The sequence below is a fragment of the Typopeltis vanoorti genome, unplaced genomic scaffold (assembly GCF_054136105.1).
Source record: "Typopeltis vanoorti isolate ZY-2024b unplaced genomic scaffold, IOZ_Tvanoo_1.0 HiC_scaffold_24, whole genome shotgun sequence".
Lineage (NCBI taxonomy): Eukaryota > Metazoa > Arthropoda > Arachnida > Uropygi > Thelyphonidae > Typopeltis > Typopeltis vanoorti.
Genome location: NW_028328064.1, coordinates 4843546 through 4869142, shown reverse-complemented (window position 1 = coordinate 4869142; position 25597 = coordinate 4843546). Strand labels below are relative to the sequence as shown.

The following is a 25597-nucleotide window of genomic DNA, read 5'->3' as shown; positions in this document are numbered from 1 at the left end:
GTTTTAGCAATCTAGTTACTTATTATAAAAAATGTTACCAATGCATTGGAGAAGGGATATGCATGCACAGTGTGGTATATTTAGATTTTGCAAATGTACTTAAATTGGAATTGATGTGTGGGATTAGTGTGATTGATTGGAGCTTGTAAGGGGAAGAGCAATATTCCATAAAAGAAAGTCACTAGTGGTTGCTCCAAGGGTCTGTTTTTGGGACTACAGCTGTCCAACATGTATGATAATAATATCAGGAAAGGATTGAATGCACACATGTAGTTACTTGCAGTTAATGCAAAGCTGGGAAAAACTGTAAACATGAGCCACAACTTTATTATTATTTTTTTTTTTTATGTTGCTTCCTCCCACAAACAGTTATTAGAAACCTAACAAAAAACTGCAAGCAGATGTTGTGGCTTAGAAAAGGACTTGAACAGACTCGCTGGCCACAAAAGCTGTAAATAAATAGTTTAATCCAATGACAAATAGGTACATGAAAACAATGGTCAAAATGAGATTTTCATAGTGCCTCAATAAGGAATGTGTTAACCACTCACAGCAACAATACTTCACACTGTTTATAATGGTGTCCAAGAGCTCCGCTGTTTATTCTACAAGATTCTTGCCCACCAAGAGTCTTGTGGGATAAATATCTCTCCATCTAGGAACTCTCCTAAGTTCCTCAGGGTTTAGGAGAGGGAGCGTTGAGAGCAGCAACACATCTTCCTAGAGCATCCTAGACATGCACAATAGGATTAAGATCAGGAAACCTGGCTGGCTAGATCATATTGCTCATCTTCAAGATATTGGTCCACAAGCTTTGTTCAATGAGAACTATCATTATTGTCTTGTAGGATAAATGTCTTTCATATTGCGCCTGCATACAGATGAATGTATAGGTCCAGGACATTGTCTCTATCAGTTACACCAGTCATGGTTCCACTAGGAATCACATACGGGTTGGTGTGTCCACCCAACAAAATATTTCCCCAGCCCACTACAATAACTCTACCATAAGTGTTCCTTTCATGGATATCAGAGAGAGAGATGATAACATATTCCTGGTTCTCTCCAGATTGGAGCACACCTAATATTAATTTGTAAAGCAAATCAGGACACATCTGTAAAAAAACCAACTCAGAATGGTCTTGATCCAGTTATCGTGTGGCCTGGCCCATTTCAAACATTCTCTCTTGTGTCACAACTGGTGATTAGTTTACGGAATTAACAAGTATATTAATTTATATATATTTATATATATTAACATATAAAGTATATTAATTAAAGGTAACTTTAATGAATAACTTCAGAATAACTTTAATGAAGTTATTCATTAAAGTTACCTTTAATTAATATACTTTATATGCGTTGTTAATTCCGTAAACTAATCACCAGTTATGTCTGACCAACGTATAAGCCTTGCTATTAGAATTCTCTCTTGTGGCATGGGGATAGAGACATGCAAACTACCAGTTGCCTGCTTCCACTGTGCACCTATGCACAGTGGAAGCAGATACCAATGTTTGTGTGGCTGACACGAGGTCAAGTCATAGCTGATTTGAGGAAGCACTTTTGTTTTGGTGAAAAGGTAATCAGAGATATTAGTCACTCACTGCAGTTGCAGCCCATGGCCTTCCTTCACTGTATTTACAGGATGCTGCTTGTGACTAGTGGAATTGGATCCACATTCTGTGTGAATCATGGAATGACTTACATGCAACCATCTAGTTACCTCTACCTGATTTTGGCTGCCCACTAGTCTTACAATGGCTTGTACACTCGAATTCATTTATTTTGTGAAAGCAAATTTCTTTGAATTTTGCTTTCATAAAATGTCTTGCTCTCACTCCAAAATGCCCACTTTTATATAGATAATGATAGCATCACTCTGTATGATAATCAGACTCAGTATCTCTTTTTACATAATGTACCTGACTTTCATATGTCTTTTTCCCCTTTTCTCCCCCAAGTTATAATGATTTTTCTCTTCATTCCTCAATTTATGGAAATCATCGACATAATCCTGCAGAATCTCAATATCTCCTTTATTAACTACTGCCCTCCCCAGTTTTGCATCAACAAGAACCGAATACTCCCCTAAATCCTTCTCTATATAAGTCATCATCATCATAACACTAATTACGGGTATAGACCATATTGGTCTGTTCCGGTCTCATTATCCATCCAATATCCTTTTTTGAGGTCTACCCTGCCTTCTCTTTCCAATTGGCTTATATTTTAGTATTTGTTTAGGATATCTCTATATAAGTAATATACAAATTACGTAGTAGTGTCCTGAGGCACTACTACTTAATTAGGCTACCACTAGACACTCTCATTCTCCTGGATTTAATTCCACTACATACTCTTTTGTGAGTCATTCAGCTCTCCATCCTACCCATGCCACCAGCTTCATTTCAATTCCTGTCTACTCAGACTCACGTAATTGTGATCTATAGTGGATAATCAATAGTGTCCACCAGAGATTATCCTATTTCTATTCATCCATTCCTGAATTCTACCTATAACCAACTTTTCCAATAACTTAACCTGAAACAGCTGCAGGTTAAGGTTAAAAAAAATTGAGACAACAGTGTAAATTATTTACTCTGTTGTTTCACTACATCTATATAACTTCTAGAGCTGAAACAAAATTATGCTAGGCCAAATAGTATGTTCAAAAGAGATATGACATTATTTTTTAACTGTCCATTCAGATAAAGGATTGGCTTTTAAAAATGAAAATTGCATTTAGTAAAGCAGGCAAATATTTAGTGACTATAACTAATAAAAAAAAAATTTATTTTATTTTTTTTAAAACCTTCGTCATTCTTTTATCACCATCATTCTCCTCCTCATCAATCTTCCATGAAGTTGAAGACTGTCAGTCTTCTATGAAATACAAAGTTTTTAAACCATGTACTAAACTGATTCACTGTTTTGGCACTCATGACTTTCAGGCAGTACCCCTCAGTCACCAAAACACTAAATAAAAAAATACACTCTTCATCCCTCTCTCCAAACTCATAGAGTTTAATTTAGGAAAATCTTATGAGAGTGCTTTCAATTATATTATGAAAACTAAAATGCAAATTGCTAGAGGATAATAAGTAGCACCTAATAATAAACTCAAACAATACTTAACTATTAACCTTTCTAAATGATTTATGAAATTTAAAAAAAAAATCTGAAAAACAAATATAAATATATATAATACTAAATAACTAGAATGATTTTACTATACTTCATCAAACTCCTTACCATATCCCCAGAGATATTCACATTGGTTATCAGGAGTAGGACAATCACCATGAAAACATGATCCATCTCCATTGTTGCACAAATTTCCATTTTTCTTGTAAATGTCCCCAGGACACTATAAAATATTAAAGGTTATAACAAAGTATTTATTTGGTATATATAGGAATATATCTAATAACACATGGAAATGATTGAAGACAATCATAAAAAGTTGTACTTTGCAAAACCATGCTTGAACAGTTATTAATGTACAATCATTTCCATGGAGTCTGGAGAAATGTTTAATGCCCACACATCACATGAGGGCATTAAACATTTCTCCAAACACAATACTTGTCATATTTTGCATTGAACTCATTCATCAACAAAGGCATGATAATTAACTCTAGCAAACTTATTACACTCATTTAGCAACTCTAAGGAGATGGGGGGATGGGGAACGTCTAGTCCTCATACCAGTGCTAATTACAATCTTATTCAATTTTTAGGAATCACTTCTGGTTCTCAATCTAATTAAAGGCACTGCCAATTCCCTATCACATTGTCTTATACACTGAGCTACACCCATCTAATAACACACTGATCCATCTCTCTCTGCAATGAGGACTTGTAGATGCCTAGGAACAGATTCCACAAAGTGTCGAACCTCCTCCATGCATAGCTTGATCCATGTCCAGTGCAGCAACTCTGTCAGTTCACACTCATTTCGAGGAGGATCAGTAGTTCTCATACCCTGTTCTAAGATATCCTAACATGTCAGGGGAGTTTAAAGTGGAGCCTCCGTACCTCAGTCGTTAAAGACAAAGCCCTTTGGTTGGAAATACTTGGGTTTCCCATCCATGACATGAGGAACCTTTATCTGGTCTCTTTCAACTAAAGATGAGTTAGCCAGTCGCATATGAAGGTAGAAGGTTTTTTCACCCAGAAACGAGTTTTTTTTTGTCCCTCAGAACAGGCAAACCGGTGTGAACACACATGGATCTACAGTCATAAAATACATGCAGTTCTCACACCCTGCTCCAACATATCATCCTGCACGTGTTAGAACAAAGTGTTCTAACATGTCAGAGGGGTTTAGTGGCCAAAGCAGAGCCTCCATAGCTCGGTTGGTATAGATGAAGCCCTTTGGTCAGAAAGACCTGGGTTCAATTCTTGTCCATGACGTGAGGAACTTTTAACTGGTCTCTTTTGACTAAAAGTAAGTTAGATTTTTTAACGATACTTGTGACATAATGATTAGAAATATATACACGTTTATTTACACAAGAATAATGTTTAATTTGCCAAATATTCAGACCGAAATATTTGGCAAATTAAACATTATTCTTGTGTAAACGTGTATATAAAAGTGAGTTAGCTGATCTCATACAGAAGTAGAGGATTTTTTTCATCCAGAAACTGGAATTTTTTGTCCTCAAAACAGGCAAACTGTCTGTGAATACATGCATGGATTTACAGTCATAAAATACACACTTAATTCCTCACTAAGTAAAGGAACAGAAGGGAACCCCATAAGAACAAATAAATAAAGGAGTAATGTGGGGCAATAACTAAAATGCAATGTGGTGAATTTGTTCTCATGTTCCTCCAAACACTAAGTAGCTGAGCTTGTACAATGACAAGCTCAATTGTGCTCAATGACAAGGTGCGTTGTCCTGTTGAGAGATGGCACTATGGTTGGGGTAGACCTCATGCAGATATGGATGGAAATGGTCAGCTAACAGGTTCCTGTAGAATTCACCATTCAGTGTGTGTGGAATGATAGCCAATGGTAGCCAAGAAAAAGCTCTCCAGACGATAACACCACCTCCACCGGCCTGTTAAACCCCAACTGTGCAACCAGGGGATTGAGCTTCATTCCGTTTATGCCAAATCCTAACCTAGCAATCAACATGGTGCAGGAGGAAATGGGACTTATCACTCCAAACAACCTTCTTCAATCTGTCAAGGGTCCACTGTGAGGCATTATTTGTGATGCCTGGCCATCATCATTGGTACCCTTGTTGGTCTCCAGCTGTGAAGACTAACAAGGAGGAAGGTTTGACATATGTTGCATGTGGAAATGAGTTGCACTTCCCAGCTCTTCTTGTACTGGTGGGTGAGTTATGTGACTGTTACACATCTTTGCTGAGATACCAGTTGTGACACCTGACAGTCACCTCTTAAATCAACCACGTGTAACTAACCAATGTGAGAATCCTTCTGCTGTGTTCGTGGTTAATCCGGTCCTGGTACACCCTTGATACAGTAGTACAGGAGCAAACAACAAATGTAACTGTTTCCAGAATGCTGGCATCTTCCCTATCTGCCCACGGTCAAATTGGCTTATGTGGCCACTTTTCTCCATTATTGGCAGATGTTTACTGATTACATACAGAGGTTAGGTGTACCCATTTATAGTACAGTTATCCCTCGACTTATGTCCGTTCAAAGATACGTCCATGATTCCATAATGGAATAAATAACATTTTTGACTTTAGAACAAGATGCAAGTGAGTGTAAAGTAAAAAGGTTTTTATTTAGCAACAATTCAGTGGCAACAGCACATTCAATGGCAACCTCCCTCTGCAGTCGGCACATTGCTTCAACAGTTCCTCTGTTGATTTTGCGTTTGAAAAATAGGTTATTTGTGTATTTATCGTTAAATATTTCATGATATTTTGTGCAACATGGCCCCTACATACCCAATTAAAAAACCTAGTGAAGAATCACAGAAAATGAGGCAAGCAATTGATCTTGAAACGAAGTGGAAAGTTCAACGATAGTGACAAAGCAACAACAATCGGTGATGTGGAAAAGCTACTCCCATCATGCATAGAGGAACCTGAGCCAAAAGCGCATACCTCTTAGCACTATGACCATAACCACTAAGGAACTATGTCTCTTCAACATGTTGAAGGAGAGAGAGCAGGGCCCGATTATGACTACGAATTCAATGCTTCTTCCAGTTGGTTCATGAGATTCAAGCAGCGTTTTGCAATGCATAATGTGAAAATATGTGGTGAATCTGCAAGTTTCGATGAGAAGGCTGCCAAGGAGTTTGTAGAAAATTGGATAAAATTATTACGGAGCAAAATTATTTGCCACAGCCAATATTTAATATGGATGAGACCTCCTTGTTTCAGAAAAAAATGCCCGAGCGGACAATTCATCCAGAAAAAGCTAAAATCCATGCCTGGATTCAAAGCTCAAGACCGTGTTACGATTCTGTTAGGGGTTAATGTGGCTGGGTATAAACTGAAACCATTTGTGATATGGCACAATGAGAATTCACAGGCCTTCAAACACATCAGGAAGGATACTCTTTCCAGTTCATTAGCGGGGATATAAGAATTCGTGGATGACTCAAAAATTGTATGCGGATGCCTTAATCAACTGATATGTGAGTGAAATGGAAAGCTCTTGTATAAAAGAAAATGTATAATTTAAAATTTTATTAATTCTAGTTAATGCTCCAGGTCATCTGTCTTATATCGATGATCTTCACCAAGGTCATGTTTCCCCCTCCAAACACTACTTCATTGATCCAACCAATGGATTAGGGAGATCTTGTAGTGTTTGAGGCTTATTATCTACGGAGAACTTTTTCACAAGCCATTTCTGCTATTGAAGGAAATGACCAGACTCTCATGCAATTCTGGAAAGTATTCAATATTTATCATGCTATTAAAAATATTGCTGTGGCTTGAGACGGGGTGACCTCTCAATGTAAGAGTTTCATACGGAAAAAGTTTTGTGCACGATTTTGGGAGTTTTGAAAAAGAAAAATATGAGACCTTTGTAAATTGGGTCTAGCAAACAATCTGAATCTCGAGGTGAATGACGACGACATAGTTCATCTCATAGACAGTGCCCCCCGAAGAGTTGACTGACGAAGAATTGGTCAAATTGGAGGAACGTGTTGCAGAAGAGGAAGAATGAGAAAAGGAAGAGGAAAAAAAGAAACAAGAAAAGGTAGTTAAACAATTCACAGTGAAGGGTCTTGCAGAAATGTTCTCCACAGTTAGCGATGTTCTCAAAATGGTTGAAGACGTGGACCCGAGTGCTGAACGCTATTTATTAGTAGAAAGAAAAGTACATGATGCATTTGCTTGCTATAAAGAAATTTATGATGAAAAGAAGAAGAGGAATATGAAAAGCACATTGAACAGTTTCATCAAAAAACAAAGGTTACACCAGAAGATCTACAGCCTGGTCCTTCACATAGGGAAGGTAATGAAGATGTGATTGTGGAGGAAGATTTCGGTGATTATTCTCCTGTTTTGTAGTGGAAGAAATGCATAGTACAGTTTTATAATAAGGTTTAAAAATTAAAATGAGGGTATACTTATTACTGTTAAGTCCCAGACTCCTATAACTCTATTGATTTAATGTATTGACTTACGTCCTGCCAGATGGAACGGAACCCCGACATAAGTCGAGTGATGACTGTAGTCACATGTGACATTGTCCCAAAGCTAACTCAGTGCATGTGAGCTTACACACATACACACGTCCTGATCAGTTCATTCTTGGTTAATGCAATCTTAGTGTCTGAGTGCATTAAAATTATCTAAGATATAATCTTTAGATAGTCTATGATCCTAATGTACTACAGATTTGCAAATTTCATAGATATAGTATGTTAACATAGAACCTATCTTTGGCTGAATTTTTTTTTCATTTCTAAAAAAAAATAAAATAAAAAATAAAAACTTCAATTTGGCAATAACTAGACTTGTGATTTGAAATGCAACATTTCAAAACAGAAAAAGTTATAAATGCCATATAATTGTATAAAATATATAATTGCTTGCTATTATAATCCAGGGGAGTATAAGGAAAAATGTAGGTGACATGCATTTACCAAATTAGTACAATGAGTGCAAGCTAAGTAATTATTATGGGAGTTTCAACTATGGAGATAGTTTGGAAAGAGGAATGGTAAAAGGGAGGCAATGAAATGGAACTGATACAGTTTGTAAGATATAATTACATGAGAAAGCATGTAAAGGAGGGGACATGAGGTTTGAAAGGGATGGATCTGATCATAACATCAGAGAACTCAACAGCAACCAATCTTGCTAAGCTGCTTCCACCTGGGGCAAGTGATCATGTAGTTTGTATTATTATTATTATTATTGATATCTGACCTCCATGCAGGAGATCTATATTCTCACAAAATAAAAAAAAGGGTCACTGAACTATGCCTTACATCTTAAACTCATTCACAGTTTCTGCACTCACCTCACTCTACTGTCATGTAATGCATTGCACTCAAACACTCTCCATGCAAAGAACCTGCTTCTCTTTCCACTGGTCACATCCTCCTTATACAACTTCTGGAAATGGCCTCCAGTTCTACCGGTTCTAGGAAAATTTGCCTTAAACAGATAACAATCATGTTTTTTCTTACGGTCAGAGCATCGACATTCATCTGACCGACCGTCCTCCTTTATCCAGGTTTGGGATTGGCATGAGACCCCTAAGGATTCCATGGCAGCTTTTTGCTTTGCTTCCTGGCAAATCAAAATTAACTTACAGCAGATTATTCAGTGACTTAAAGGTCTTAATTTCATCATTGGATCCCAAAACATTAATGGTTGACTTCGAGAAAGCAACTATCAATGCTTTTTCTAACATATTTACATTAACAACTATAACAGGTTGTTTATTTCATATGGTACAAAATCTTTATCGCAAAATTGTTGCCACTGGTTTGAAGTTAAGCTATCAAACATGAAATTAAACACGACAATTAAATGCTTCACAGCATTAGCATTTTTTCCAATGAGCGATGTTACTGATGGATTTGTTGAATTGACGATATGCAGCAAAAAGTTAATTATTTATGCAGCATTCTTTTAATTTGCACAATTTTTAAATAATTTAATTATGTTATGTATCACTGACACTCATCTTAATAAAAATTGGCCTTTTTAATGAATTAATAATACCGTTATCATCCGTTGATTATTTACAAAAATTCAAGCAAAATAGCTTATGGTAAAAATGTCTTATGGCGTAAATGTTTATGGCGAAAATGTTGCGCCAAATTTTCCTATGGCGAAAATGTTTACGCGAAATTTTCCAGTCATGGTTCTACCCTTGTCTCCTCTACTCTATGAAAAATCTCCCCAACATTAATATGGTAACAACACCTCACTTCCTCTTCTATTCACAAGGCTCTTTAAGTTGCATTCCCTCAATATCTATCTCCTCATATCTGATTGTCAATTCTCAATATCTATCTCATCATTTGTGATCATTTGACAGACCCAACACTAACCTAGCTAACCTTCTCTGGATCCACTCCAATACATCCTCTTCACCATGAAAACTAGGTGACTAAATCGGTCCAAACTAGTTAATATGTGGCCTGATCAAAGACCTATACATGGTAAGTTCATGGAACATTGACATGCTTCTGCATGTCAACGTCCTCTTAGTTATTGTCCTAATCCATTGTGATGTTCTTACATTTTAGCAACATAAAACCTAAACTGGAAGTCTCTGTCCACTGTCAATCTCAGATCAATAATCTCTTTTACATCCTTCATAATGTCTCTGTTAATTGTACACTGCAAGCCAATCTTCCCTATCAAATTTCACGACCTTGCACTTTGCAACATTAAACTCTCAACTATCAACTATCCAACTCGTTAGTCTATTATGTAATCTCCTCTGTTTCAATTTAGCTACTAGCCTCAGATTATGTAAAGCCTTTGAAAAAACCAAGTACATAATGGTATATTCATCTCCTTTATCTGGTAACTTTGTCACTGAGGTGTAATATGTAAGCAGATTGAAGAAAATAATCTCCCCCTAACAAACCCATGCAATTTGCCCGTGTCATCAACTAACATCCTCTCATACAGAATAGAGCTATTATCAACCACTTCTGAATCCTAGTCCTCACAACTTCACTAACAGTTTAACAACAACACCAGACACACCGATTGGCATAAAATTTATAGCCTCAGTTTCCTCCCTCCTCCTTTGTAAACCAGAACAATTTTACCCGCCTTCCATTCCTTTGAGATTTGTCCTGTTGCAAGACTCATGTCAAACAGGCATGCCAAAGATGCCATTATTATTATTTGTCACCTCCAGGGAGTTCAAAGACTCATCGAGGGAGGATATCTGCTCTACAGCTCTATCTTCACCACTCACAATCCACCAGCTGACCTTAACTACAACAATGCCATCTATCGCCACCACCATCAGTATTTGCACAGACAAACACAAACATCCATGCCCACGGTGGGATTCGAACCAGCATCCTTTTGGCTGGGAGGCGGATACGCATTAATTCCACACAGCATTTCCTTATGATATGTATCAATATACTGTCAAGTCTTATTGCCTTTTAACATCAAGCTTACTTAACTTAATTATTCATATATTTCCTACTCATTCACCATTAGTTCCTCCTCTACCATGCCCTCTACACTCAAGCTTCTACTGATATTGCTTTCACAAGGATGAAATACACAGCTAAATGGATCACTGAATAATTCATCTATATCCTCATCAGTTACCAATTTGCCAGTGCTGTCAACTAACATCATCCTCTCATAGTTATTTTTTCTTCTACTTGACACATACTGAAAGAATTCACTAGGATTTATCTTTATACAATTGGCTAATTTCTTTTCATACTGCACTTTCACAATCTTTACCAACCAAGTCACCTTCCTGGCTTGCCCTTTTGTACTCTTCACGCAAATGATAATTACCAACATTCACCTTGTTGTGTTGCCTTCACAGGGCTTTATTCTTCTTCTTCGGGATTTCACACTTAATCTTTTCATTAGTCCGCTACTACCTTGTTTAGCCTTTTCACCTTTGGAATATACTCAGACATTGATACTGTTAAATAACTTTTGCTCAATACCCATGAAACATCTGTCTCCTGTTCATTGAACTACTCTTTCCACAATAACTCCCAATTGTGTGCTAAACTTCCCATAATAGTCAGTCTCGTGGTTCCACATATATTATTATTATTATTATTACCCCAAGACCTCATGGAGTCAAAGACTCATCTGGGAGGTCCTTTTATCACACACACACATCTCATCATACCGTGTCTTAAACACACTCAAACTCCTTGCAGACACGACACCCTCAGGCAAGCCATTCCAATCATTCACAACTCTGCACGAAAAAAACCTGCTTCTCACTCCCCTAATCACATCCTCTTTATACAGTTTCCAGGGATGACCTCTGGTTCTCCTATGATCTCCCTCAATTCTCTGTAGAACGTCTCCACCATTGATCCAAATACAACCCCTTACCAACTTGTAGGTCTCTATCATATCTACCCTCTTTCTCCTGTCCACCAGACTCTACAAATTACATCTTCTCAATCTTTCCTCATACTCGACATTCCAGAGGTCAGAAACTAACTTAGTCAGTCGCCTTTGGACCCTTTCCAACATCTCTTCATCCTTCTGAAAACCAGGTGACCAAATCTGGGTACAATAGTTCATGTGTGGCCTAATCAAAAGCCTTATTGTACAATGTGTCCCCTAAGCACTTGGCCAGCCTGGTTGGCCGAGTGGTTAGCGTATCCGCTCTCCAGCCAAAAAGGTTGCGCATTCAAATCCCGCCCTGGGCATGGATGTTTGTGATTGTCTGTGGAAACATTAATGGTGGTGGTCTGCGGTAGATTGGTGTTAGTGTTAGATGAAGGTTAGTGAGACAAAGATTTGTAGAGTAGATGTCCTCCCTCGATGAGTCCTTGGACTCCCTGGAGGTGTGATACAATAATAATTTTTAATTTTTTTTATACAACAGAACAAGAATCTCCCTACTTCTACACGTCAGTGTCCTCCGCATCATTCCCAGAAGCCTTTGTGTTGTCTTCACAATTTTGGCAATGTGTCCCCTAAATTTTAGATCCTCATCCACTACAACCCTCAGATCTCTTAATTCCTCTACCTCCAACAATATATTCTCACCGAGCATAAATTCTGCATTCCATCTTTGTTTTCCAAATTTTAAAACCTTACATTTTGCTACATTGACTCACATCCCCATTTCTGTGCCCAATCACTCAATTTATTCTAGTCTTCTTGTAATGCCACAACATCTTCACTACTCTTTATGGTTCATTCCAACTTTGCATCATCTGCGAACAACTGAATATCTCCATCCAAATCTTTGCCAATATCATTAATATACAAGTTAAACAGTAATGGCCCCCAAGGCACTCCACTAATCACTTTCCTTTTCCTGGATATCGCACCCCCATACACAACTTGTTGATACCTATCAGATAGCCAGTCTCCAATCCAATGCACTAATATAATATCCAACCCCCATCTGCTCTAGTTTGCCTGTCAACTTATCATGATATCAAAAGCCTTTACGAAAACCAAGTATATTACTTTGTATCATTCTCCTCTGTCTAAGGAAGTAGTCACTAAGTAAGTAGATTACTAAAACATGACCTCCCTTTAGCAAATCCATGCTGTCTATCAAGGATAATACCATTGTTGTCAACCCAACTCTGGATCCTAGTTCTCACAAGCTTCTCCAACAACTTAACCACAACATCTGACACACAGATATACCTATAGTTTGATTCTTCAGTTCTATCACTCCCTTATGAAGTGGCACAATCCTGCCCTCCTTCCACTCCTTAGGAACTTGACAAAGTGCAAGACTCATATTAAAAAAATATGTCAAGACAGGTGTCAACTCCGTGGCACATTACTTCAGAATACGCGGTGATATATTATCAAGTCCCACAGCCTTATTTACATCTCGTTTACTCAACTCCCCAAATGCCTCTTGTTCACTTACAGTCAGTCTCTCCTCTCCATCATCAACTGCTCTCATCTCCATGAAGTCACATTCACAAGATTGAAAGACCTTTATGAACTGCTCATTAAGTATCTCCACCACACATTCTGCAACAGCTGTCTTTATACCATTTTCTCCAATGTCATCCTTCCATAATCATTCTTTCTTTTGCTGGCTACATATCGAAAGAACTCCCTATGATTCTTTTTGGCTTCATTAGCTAACTGCCGTTCATACCTCTCTTTAGCTACTCTCACCAACCAAGTCACCCTCCTTGCCTGGTCTTTGTACACCTCATGAAATTGGTTATTTCCACTTCTCTTATGCTGCCTCCACAATGCCCTTTTTCTCTCTGTATCACATGCTTAATCTCTTTATTCATCCATCTCACACTTACCTTATTTAACCTTCTCCCCCTTGGAATACATTTAGACATTGCATCTACTAGATGGAAAAGGGATCAATCCCCAAAGCTGCATTGATCTCTTTTCCAGCTAACTCCTCATTCCACGCTACACCTGCAAGCTGTCTCCTGAGCTCTTCATAATCACCCCCCCCCCTTGTAGTTCCACATATACTCTTTTCTGACAGGAGTCCTCGCGCTGCTGTCAAGCACACAGGTAATCACCTCATGGTCACTCTCACCAATTGGTGGATGATTTGACACCTCATTTATAATTACATCCTCTGATGAGATGACCAAATCCAAGACCCTTAATCCTCATGTGCCCTCTGTTACATACTGTCTGAGGTAGTTATTCCTCAAAAACTCAGGGTACTCATTTTCTTTACTTCCAGTTGCTATCTCATCATTCTAGTCTATATTGCCATAATTAAAATCACCCATAATGATCACCCTCTTCTTATTTGCTTGGCTAATTTGACTATACATTTCACTATCACCACCATCCATATTACCTGGTCTATAACAACATCCACCAAGTATTTGATTCCATTCACCGCTATCTCACACCATACTGCCTCAAAATCACTGGCACTATTTCCGTCTTGCATTTCTACTTTGTATGGACATAACTCTTTCGCTATCATCAATAGCACTCCCCTTCCCTTTGTATCCCGTCCATCCTTGCGAAACACATCATACCCTTCCATCTCTATTCCTGTCAGGATGTCATCCTCTTCCAACCATGTCTCACTTATTCCGACAATCTTTGTGTGAAAAGACAATTAGTGCAACCATTTCATCTGCCTTGTTTCTTATACTTCTAGCATTTGTATACAAACACAACAGCTCATTTCTGGATCTACAGCTAGTTCCCCTGATACCACTCACTCGATGTGACCTCTCCATACTCGACTAATGACATTTCCCTTTCTGCTATTTCATTTTAGAATCCTTTTCAATTCCAACTGTTTCCTCTTGATCCCTGGTCATCCCATTCCTTTCCTGCCTACACATGCTCTCACCTCCTCTTGGAGCATCCACCTTTCTCAAGCTGTGTACCCCTGTCCACCCTGAGCCTCCCCATTTCCCTGCTCCTCTTACACACCCATTCTCTCATTTTCTATACTCGTACCACTCACTTCCCCATTCATATCCTCCTCTTCAAACTCTCCTGTCTTACTCTCCTGCTCTTCCACATCATTCCCCTCTCGATTTGATTCATTCTCTCTATTCACTTCTCTACCTTCCAGCAGCAGTCTCTCCAAGCGACTCACACCATAACTATTTGTACTCCCTGTACAAACCGTACTCCCATCTCCTCATGCACTTCACCCAGCATATCATTCATAATCCTTGCTCTCCACGTCATTTCACCACAGTCATACCTAGGCAACACACTGACTACCCTTGCTGTCACACTGTTCTCTTTTATCCTTCCGAGCAGCCTCCTGATACCCATTCTGACAGGCTCTTTGTTCTCTCTCAAATCATTTGTACCAATTAATACTATTAACTCTTTTGCTCGCTCCCGCCTCATATCCAATGACTTAATCACTCTACTCATTTTAGTGTCTGGAAAACATACCTTGTGCATTCTATCCTCTAGCACACGTCCAACTTTTGCTATCATTCTTCTCACTTTCACTCTCATTCATCTTTCTTTGTTTCTGTGCTTTTAGTACAGCATGAGTCCATCTTTTGCCATCATTCATTCTTTTTTGTTATTATTATTATAATTCAGGCCTCCATGGAGTCAAAAGACTCATTATGGAAAGTCCTTCCCAGGAAACACAAAGTTTATCATATCACTTGAACTCGCTGGCCATTCTTGCTCTTACCACTTTATCAGGCATGGTTCAACCACCCTCCATGCAAAGAAACCACTCCTCTCCCTCATATATTCCATTTTTTATAGAAATTCTCATACGATTGGCAGCAGCCCATGTGATCAACATCATGGTTACTCTCATCAACCTGGGGAAGATAGACACTCCAGTCACAATCACATCCTCTTATGTGCCCTCCATGACATACTGTCTAAGATTTTTGCCCCTTAAGAACTCGAGAAATTTCCCCTTATTCCTCTTCATTCCAATCAATATTGCCGTAATTAAAATCACTGATAATGATCACACTTTGCTTGCTCACTAAGCCAAATTTCCCATACAATTCTTTGTCTCTACCTTCTACATTTCCTGGCCTTTAGAAACATTCCACTGAATATCTCATTTTATCAACCTCCACTTCACACCATACTGATCCAATGCTGCTGCCAGTTTTTCATGCATGTATCTCAAACTTGCATGGATCAATTTCTCCTGCATTGGAACTCTTCATTCCAATCAATATTGCCGTAATTAAAATCACTGATAATGATCACACTTTGCTTGCTCACTAAGCCAAATTTCCCATACAATTCTTTGTCTCTACCTTCTACATTTCCTGGCCTTTAGAAACATTCCACTGAATATCTCATTTTATCAACCTCCACTTCACACCATACTGATCCAATGCCGCTGCCAGTTTTTCATGCATGTATCTCAAACTTGCATGGATCAAATTCTCCTGCTATCATCAGCATTTCTGCCCCCGCCCCTTCTTACCTTTTCTATCTACATGAATAATCATACCCTGAATTTCTATTCACATCAAGATATCATTCTCATCCTACCATATTTCACTTATTCCAGTTATTTTCAGACATATAAATATAGGGTTGCCTCCGTAGCGCAATTGGAAGAACGATGGTACATTGCGCCCTTTGATTGGAATAGGCCTAAGTTCGATTCTCGTCGCGATGGAAGGAATCTTTATCTGGACGATTTCAATCAAAGGTGAGTTAGCCGATCTCATACGGAAGTAGCAGGGTTTTTTCTCCCAGAAACTCGGGTTTTTCATCCCCATACAGACAAATCGGCCCTCCAGAACACACGCAATTTACAGACGAAAAAAAAAATACTAGTTGTGGTGGGCGATAGATGGCGTTGATGGAGATGATTCGTAGTAGAAGTTCGATGCAATGGTTGAGACAGTTGTAGGCATCCTCCTGCGATGAGTCTTTGGACTCCTTGGAGGTGTCAGGAATAATAATAAACTCAATCAATATAACAATTTCATCTTCCTTATTTCAGATACTCCTTGCATCTATAAATAAGTATAACTGTTCATTTCTTGGTCTATGCTTAGTCCTCGTATGAGACCTTAGTCTCGTATGAGATCCCCCCCCCCATGTATTTCAGGCCATACCATTATTATGGTATGGCCTGGAATACATGGCCATCTACATACATGCAATCATTACTACTTTCAGAATCCACTCTCCTCATGCCATGTCTCCCTGACCTCCCTGGCCCATCCCGGCTTAACTGTCCAACTTGCATTCCTGTTCTCACATTCTCTTCTCTATTCACAACCATGTCAATCTTGGTGAGATTGCTTGGTGAGAATATATTGTTGGAGGTAGAGGAAATTAGAGATCTGGGAGTGATAGTGGGTAAGGATCTAAAATTTAGGGGACACATTGCCAAAATTGTGAAGACAACACAAAGGCTTCTGGGAATGATGCAGAGGACACTGACGTGTAGAAGTAGGGAGATTCTTGTTCCGCTGTATAAGGCTTTGATTAGGCCATGCATGGACTATTGTGCCCAGATTTGGTCACCGGGTTTTCAGAAGGATGAAGATGCTGGAAAGGGTCCAAAGGAGACTGACTAAGGTAGTTTCTGACTTCTGGAATGTCAAGTATGAGGAAAGATTGAGAAGATGTAACTTGCAGAGTCTGGTGGACAGGAGGAAGAGAGGAGGAGATATGATAGAGACCTACAAGTTCGTAAGGGTTGTTAAAGGATCAATGCTGGAGAAGTTTTACAGAGAATAGTGGGAGATCAGGGGAGAACCAGAGGTCATCCCTGGAAACTGTATAAAGCAGGTGTGAGTAGGGGAGTGAGAAGCTGGTTTTTTTCGTGCAGAGTTGTGAATGATTGGAATGCCTTGCATGAGAATATGGTGTCTGCAAAGAGTTTGAATGTGTTTAAGACATGGTATGATGAGCTGTGTGTGTGATAAAAGGACCTCCCAGATGAGTCTTTGACTCCATGAGGTCTTGGGGTGGTAATAATAATAATAACAATCTCACCTAGACCCCTCCTGCTTATTTATATCACCTCTGACTTCCAGTGATACCTTGTTTGCATCTCTCATTACAATTCCTTCTAAGTGCAACTTTTCTAATTGACTTGCTCTGAATCCATTCAGATGTAGTCCATCGCTTGTGTACACTTCCATATATCCCTCAAACTCATCCCACCCACTTACAAACTACACTCCTTTGTTTTCCCACATTTCTACTAACATTCAATTCAATATCTTTGTTCTCTGTCACAACTCAACATTGTCATACCTGAGCAATACACAAACTACTCTTCCTACCACACTGTTATCTTTCAGTCTTCTCAATAATCTGCTGATAACCATCATCATATTCTTCCTATGCCCAACAAAATCATTCATTCTAAACCAACCAACCATTAACCCCCTCACATGCTTACTTCTCATAATCAAAACCTCGATTACCCTGTTCTTTATCCCTACTTAAAATTTACAAGGGGGTAAATTTTAAGCAACAGAACTTGTGCACCCTCTCATCCACCACTCCTTTTATAATTGAATTTCTGTTTAGTGCTACTCATGAGTCATTCACTATTTTTTCCTCCACTATCTATCATATTATTCTTTTGCACTCTTCTGCATATTCACCATATGTCTAATTTCATTCTGTGCACATCTCATTTCATTCCTCAACTTAATCATTTCATTCTTCAATTCTTGCAATTCAGCTATTCTTCCCACTATTACTTCAACTGTCATACCTTCATCCATTCAAACAGCTATGACAACTCTTTTTTCATCAGTCAGGCACACTTCCTCTTCTGTAATAATGCTGGTTTTCCTTTTTTTAATCATTTCTCTATTCGCAGTCACATTCTGCACACCCATATTTTCACTCTCGCTCTTCTGGCTTTTATGATTCCAGTTGCGTCCGCCATCATTCCTTACTGTCAAGTACGTAACTACTAAACTAATCACCAAAAAAATATATATGAACACTGTATCACAGATATATATATATAGATATATATATATATATAAATAAATAAATGCTGAATATATACATATATGGGCATGAATGTTTGTGGTTGTCTGTGAAAATACTAGTGGTGATGTTCGGCGGTAGATGGCGTTGTTGGAGATAATGATAGTTGCGGTTCGTTGCAGTTGGTGGGTTCAGTGGTGGAGACGGAGAGTTCTGGGGTAGGTTCCCTCCCTCGATGAGTCTTTGGACTCTCTGGAGGGGATATGTAATAATAATAAAAATAATATATATAAAAATATAATGCTATAATCAACTATACTAGATAGTGAAAACTTATCTTCTCTTCCACCGCAATACTGCTGACTGTGACCTGGGTTTCTTGGTAACCCAACGAAACTCCAAAAGCAAAACCGCTAAATAACACTTGTATTATTTAGAAAAAATGCAGCACAATTCACAAAAGAATTCACACTATACACCGTTTAAAAGACACCATACACCGTTTAAAAAACACCGCTCAAATCACCTGCCACATGCTTCCCCGTAACATGTTTACATCATTTGCTTGCTCATTTTACCAAGGGGGTAAATTTTAAGAAATATCAAATCAGCATTACAGCACTGATAGTTTCAAAAATAAATTGCACCCAAGTAGCACTTAACAACGTTAATTTCTGTTCATTCATACTAGTATTGTTTAAAACTTCAGAGAATCATTTCTATCACTTGTTCACATTTCCAGTAGCCAGACTGGCATGTTGCCAGCAGCGAAAAGTCGACTTGTGGCACCACCACAAAAGAAACTACTGCATAACTCAGATTACTAATACAAAACAATACAAGTTAGAAACAAAGTAAAATAAAGAGCAATAAAGAGCTTAAAATCTCTTAAAATAATTATTTTAAGAGATTTTTAAAATTTTAAAAACTGAAAAGTTTCTATAAATATTTTGTGCCCCCCCCCCCCCCCCCCCCCGTTAAGAATCACTGGTCTAAGCCATTTGTCCTTGAAGAATTCCAAAAATTCCATTCCCTAACTATTACTACATGCTGTTTCCTCTTCCCAATTTATATCGCTGTAATTAAAAAATCTCCCTTTAAACATCTTCTGCTATTCACCTTTTGTGCTCCCTGACTTATAGCAACACCCAATTAAATATCTTGGTTGCCCACCTCCACCCTACACCATATGCTCTCAAAACCATTAGTACCATTTTCCTCCAAATCCTTCACTCTGTGAGGACACAATTTATCACTTATCATAAGTAATACTCCACCGCGTTTGCACTTCCTATCCTGCTGAAATATGATATACCTTGCTACTTCTATTCCTGTCATATATCGTCTTCTGTCAACCATGTTTCACTGATCCTAATTATCTTTGGACCAGCTGAGGTTATCAATGCCAATATTTTATCTCATTTATTCCTGATACTCATAGTATTTACATAAAGAAACATGACTGCACTGTTAATATTTATAAACCTATTATTGTTCCTTCAATATGCCACTGCACTCTGCATTAAACCATATGCTCCACCTTCTACCATCCACCCTGACAACTCTAGTTTTCCAGCACTAACACTCACTATCCCAGAGAACAACACTCTCTTGAGATGCTATGGTCTTCTTCATTCAAATGTAGTCTGCCTCTTACATACAGCTCTATTCAATCCTCAAATACCCTCCAGAAATATATGTAATCAAAGATTCTCTTTCAACATATTCTCGCTATCATGACATTCACTACTGATGCTCTTTTGCTCAATTTTGCATTATTATATTTGGATAACATGCTTACTATCTTACCTCTCACACCCCTCTGCAATACAGTATAATCTCAAGTATAAACCCCAGATCTCTTGTCATCCAATTCACACTGCCTACCAGGCCATCCATACCAATCATTATCGTCATATCTCGTTCACACTTTCACCTCACTAAATTGCCACAGCTACACTCTCTATAATTCCTCTGGGCATGCACTCCTCTAGCATTCTAGTTTGAACTCAAAAAATCGCTGAATCTACAAAGAACACTAACTGCTGCATTCATTTCTTGCTAACCTGTATCCCTCCCTTCTTACATCGCTCTCTCTCGATGCACTTCTCTCACCTACCCTCCTGTCATCACTCCATCCATAGTTACTGCACCATAACACCTTCCTCTCTTACTCTGATTCTTGTATTCTCTATGGAACTTAGTATCATTCCCATAAGTCTATTTCTCTCTTGTTCACTTCACATCAGTTAGCTACTCCAATCTTCTAATCTCTTCATGTGCACGACTGAAATCATTTTTCATATGTTATATCATATAACATATGAAAAATGTGTAGGCAGACATACACTCCACTTCTTTTTTCAGCAACTCTCTCTCTCTTTTCCTCCAAACAACCTATGCTTGCTCAACATTCATCCACCCAATTATCAACTTCTAAGTCTACTATACTCCTTAATGGAATATCCATTTCTATATGAAGCTCATCTTCCTTACTCTTGATCACACAACTCATCTCTCTCTCTCTCTCTTTCTCTGCTGACATGAATTTGTTTCTGCCACACCACTAATACAGCTACTTAAGTCAGCTATGCTGATATCTATGACACCAAGCTCTTCCCATTTCCAACATTTTAGGTAGACATGCACTCCCCAGTTTCTTAACTGCGATAATTCTAACTGATGGCATGTGAACATGCTACATTTCTAAGGAAACTGCAGTTTCCATTCTTTAAAATTAGAAACTGCAGTCTAATTTCCAGAAAGAAAAACACAGGAAAACATTTTTCTTCTTTACTACATTGTGTAAAACTATTATTTAATATTGTTTCCTTTTTGAATGAAAAATGACATAACTGATCTGAGATGACAAAATACTCATTCTGAAAAAGCGATGTGTAGAAAATGATACATTTACAGATTAGATTATGCTGAACATAAATTTTTAATTATGGCATGCAATATTATTATTATTACGTGACACCTCCAGGGAGTCCAAAGACTCATCGAGGGAGATGCAACCACTCCACAACTCAATCCACCAACTACAACTACACCAGTGCCATTCACTGCCCACTACAACCACTTGTATTTTCAAAGGCAATTACAAATATCCATGCCATGGCAGGATTCGAACGCGCAGCCTTTTGGCTGGAGAGCGGATAAGCTAACCACTCGGCAAACCAGGCCAGCATTATTATTATAATTATACAGGTGTCTAACTCCATGGAGTCAGAAGATTAATCACAGCAGATCCATTATTCACACAATACCAATCATACCTCTCCTTAAACTTATTTACCAATCAAGCACTCACAACCACCTCTGTCAAACTCATTCCACCCATTTCGCAACCCTTGAAACAAAAAACTTCAAAAACTAGCTTGTCAGCTAGTTTTTGAAGCCCATAGATCTTCACTTTATTTTCATAGGAAACATTCCATACACCTGCCACAATCTTTATCACTTACTTCTAGATCATATCTATGACTTCGTCATCCCCACAGAAACTGGGAACCAGATCTGCATGCAGTAATTCAGATGCTGCCTTATTAAAGCCTCAGACAATAATGGAAACAATAACTTCTCTATCCTTGCTTGTTAGTCTATTCTTCAACAACCACATAATCTGATGTGCTGTTTTGGCTACTACTGCAATATGCCCTCTAAATTTCAACTTCCTGTCCAGAATTATCCCCAAGTTCCTGGCCTCATCAATTCAGTTGCAGTTCATCATCATGCAGTTCAGTTCCATCAATATAATACATACACTCAGGGCTGGTGCTAGGCTGGACTTCACCAACCTGCAAAGCTGAAATGGGTGCCCTCAAACAAATGGCAATTTATTTATTTATTTTTATTTTTGTCATAATCATGTGGAAAGAATTTACAAGAAAGAAATTAAATTACACATTTGTTCTTGGAAATATTTTATTAATTAAAATTTAAATTTCCTAGTTTTGATATTAACAAAATTATCTATAATATTCTTAATGTCTAATGCTAGACTTTCAAGCCTTGTTTGTAACATACTTGTTCTTAAATAAGTCTTAATTAATTTAAGTTTCAAAAACAAACACTCACCACTTGCGATACAAATAGGTATAGTTAATAATATTCTTAAAACAATTGCAAAATTCGGAAAAGATAAATTATTCGCCACAACATATTTAAGAATATCAAGAGATTTAAAATTTTTGAAGTATCGTTTTGAAAAATATCTGTATAAGATTGTATCTCACCAAAGAATTCCATGGTTAATATCTTTATTGTTACCATCTTTCAAAAGAATTTCTAAGTCATCGCAGTTTTTTCTTAACTCTTCATTATTAATTTGGAAAAGTCTATACAAAAAAACTAAAATTATCAACGTGAGTTTTATGTTGTTCAAAACGTTCATTTCATGAAGTCCATGCAGTGTCCAAAAGTGTATACAATATGTTGACTTTAAATTTATCTTCTGGTGTTTGTGGCTGTTTATCAGGATGTTCGTATTGAAACTGACGTTTTTTCTTCTATTGTTGAACTAATAATACAGATTTAAACTTTGTTTCTCCATCCACGTCTTCATTTAGTTGTTTTGTTATTTCAAGAACTTTTTTATAATTTGTATCTGATCGATATTCTGATATGAATTTTTTTAAATTTCTAATGGATCTTAAGACTAGTAATATATTCATATTTTTATCCTGAAGAGCTTTGCTAACTGGATTTATTCTGTTAAGCAAATCATGCCAAATTATTAGAGAGCAGATGAATTTATAGTCTTTGGTTTTAAGACATAAAACTTGTGCTTCATTTTGAATTTCTTTATTAAATTTGTCGTTATTTAAAAATTCAAAAAGCGCATCATAAATTTCTCCTAATTGATAACGTAGAGGGCAAATAGCTTTAATTTTGCATTCCCAACGAGTTTTCAATGGCTGTTTTAATGTTATATTTGATAGAAATTTCAAAAGAATTGTCAAACACTTTGGAGATGATGAAAAAAAAAATTATATATTTCTTGTACCATTGCAAAAAAACTAATTGTATCTGCATTTACTTTTGCTGTATTGTTGATCATTAAATTGAGAGTGTGGAATTAAATATGGACCGTAGAAAGCCCAAGGATTTTTAGTTAAAAGTAAATTTTGAAGCCCATTTTTCTTTCCCTTCATATTTGTCCATTATCATAACTCTGGCCTTGCATGTCCTCAATAGGAATGTTCCATTTGGTCAGTTGTGCAGTTATTGTCTCGAATAAACTGCGGCCTGTAGAATCATCAACATTTACAAAACCTAAAAAGTTTTCAATGATTTCGACTATTTCATTAGTACAGGAAACAAAGCATATAATAATAGTCATCTGTTCTGTTTTACTAGCATCAGGTGTGCAGTCCAAAATTATCGAATAATATTTGAATTTTCGAATTGATAATAAGATTTTATTCATTATTGCATTACCCAACATATCTATTATTTCCTTACTCAAATAGTGTACGCTGTTGTTTTTTTGAAGGAATCTTTCAATATGAGTTTCCATAACAGGTTCAAATTTAGCAAATAATTCCACTAATTTAAAGTTTCCATTATTTTTGTTATATAATTTATCTGATGATCCTCGAAATACTAAATTTTGAACACCAAGGAATTTTATTATTTCTATTAACCTTATTAAAACATTTATCCCATGTTTCTTCTCCATATCATACATAACTTGCTCTTGACAGTCGATAGTACTTTTGTTTTTTAAATTTTTATATAATTCTTTCCATTTTAAGAAGTTTTTCATATGAATTGAACTTGTTTCATGTCTATGTAAAGTTTTAGATAAATTTCCCCAATCATTATACCCGTCTACGAGACTGTTAGATTCAATAGACGTAAAAAGATTACAACAAAAGCAGAAAACAGAATTTAAAGATTCAGAATAAATTGGCGATGTTCTCGAAAAGGTCTCTCCATTTTCCATTCTTCTGTTATAATAAACATCACTAAATTTATGTCCATTGATATCTCTTGGATATTGTATTTCTTTTGAGTGGGTCCCATTTGAGTTAAAACTACTCGTAATTTATCATTAATTTTTGGCCATTTGCCTATATCTTCTAAATTTTCAGAAATTAATGCCTTGTCTCTCTCTTGTCAGTTACTTGTTCCAAGTGTTTCTCATTTAATTCCTGCGTTTGACTTTCTTCTTCACCAATTACATCATTATAAGAGCTTGTTGATGACCTGGGTTCATCAACATCGATTTCTGGTTTGTTTTGCTGGTCTGTATCATCAGATGAATTTTTAATTTTTTTAAGAAAAGTATTGAGCTCCGGCTTGTTATTGAGCCAGTGCTTCTTTTGCAGCTTTTTGTTTTCGATTTTTTGCATGGGATAACTTTTTCTTCATATCCATTTGTTTAATTTATTTTTGAAAATAAACTGAAATTTAAGAAATTAGATTTAAAATTTTTATAGTAATAAATAATATAATAATTTTTTGGGTTACAATATAACTTTTGAAAAAAAATAATAATAATAGTCAGCTCTATATTTGAAGTTATTAGAAGAAAAATAAAAATAAAACCTTTATAAAAACTCCATAATTACAACAGGTAATCTCTTTTATTATTAATTATTATAATTAATAATAATACTTAGCAAGAGGAACTGTTTACAGGTACAAATATGCAGATTTAAATGGCAAATGTAAGAACGCTCTGAATAATTTGTCTTTATTTCACCGTCTTACGAATACTGTTCGATTAACCAGAGTATGTGAATCATACTCTGAGCCATGGGGAAGTAACGGACTGTTTTATAGTTGCCAATCTTAAAATCCTATTCTGCTGACAAGAGCCAAATAGGAATTCCAGCGCCCTCCAGCGGCAAAATCAGCACGGTAGTAAATGATATCTACTACTTATCAACAGTAAACAGAGCAAATGTAACTGAATTTTACTGTTTTCATTTCAAAATAGAAACCATCCGCGTGAAACGGGCCACTATAGTTGTCAATCTTAAAATCCTATATCACATTTCACCTATATCACAATTGTTAGAATGGTTAGAATCGTTAGA

The 25597-nt window shown here is 37.1% G+C and overlaps 1 protein-coding gene across 2 annotated transcripts in view; it reads right to left on the bottom strand.

Annotated features, from left to right (window-relative positions):
• Nucleotides 1–25597, bottom strand: part of LOC150092192 (disintegrin and metalloproteinase domain-containing protein 11-like) — a 1236934-nt gene that overhangs the window by 709266 nt on the left and 502071 nt on the right. For both annotated transcript variants that reach the window (XM_090415260.1, XM_090415259.1), the window contains exon 20: nt 3256–3370. In XM_090415260.1, the coding sequence (XP_090271386.1) occupies nt 3256–3370 (115 nt within the window). The remainder of the gene's footprint in view (nt 1–3255; nt 3371–25597) is intronic.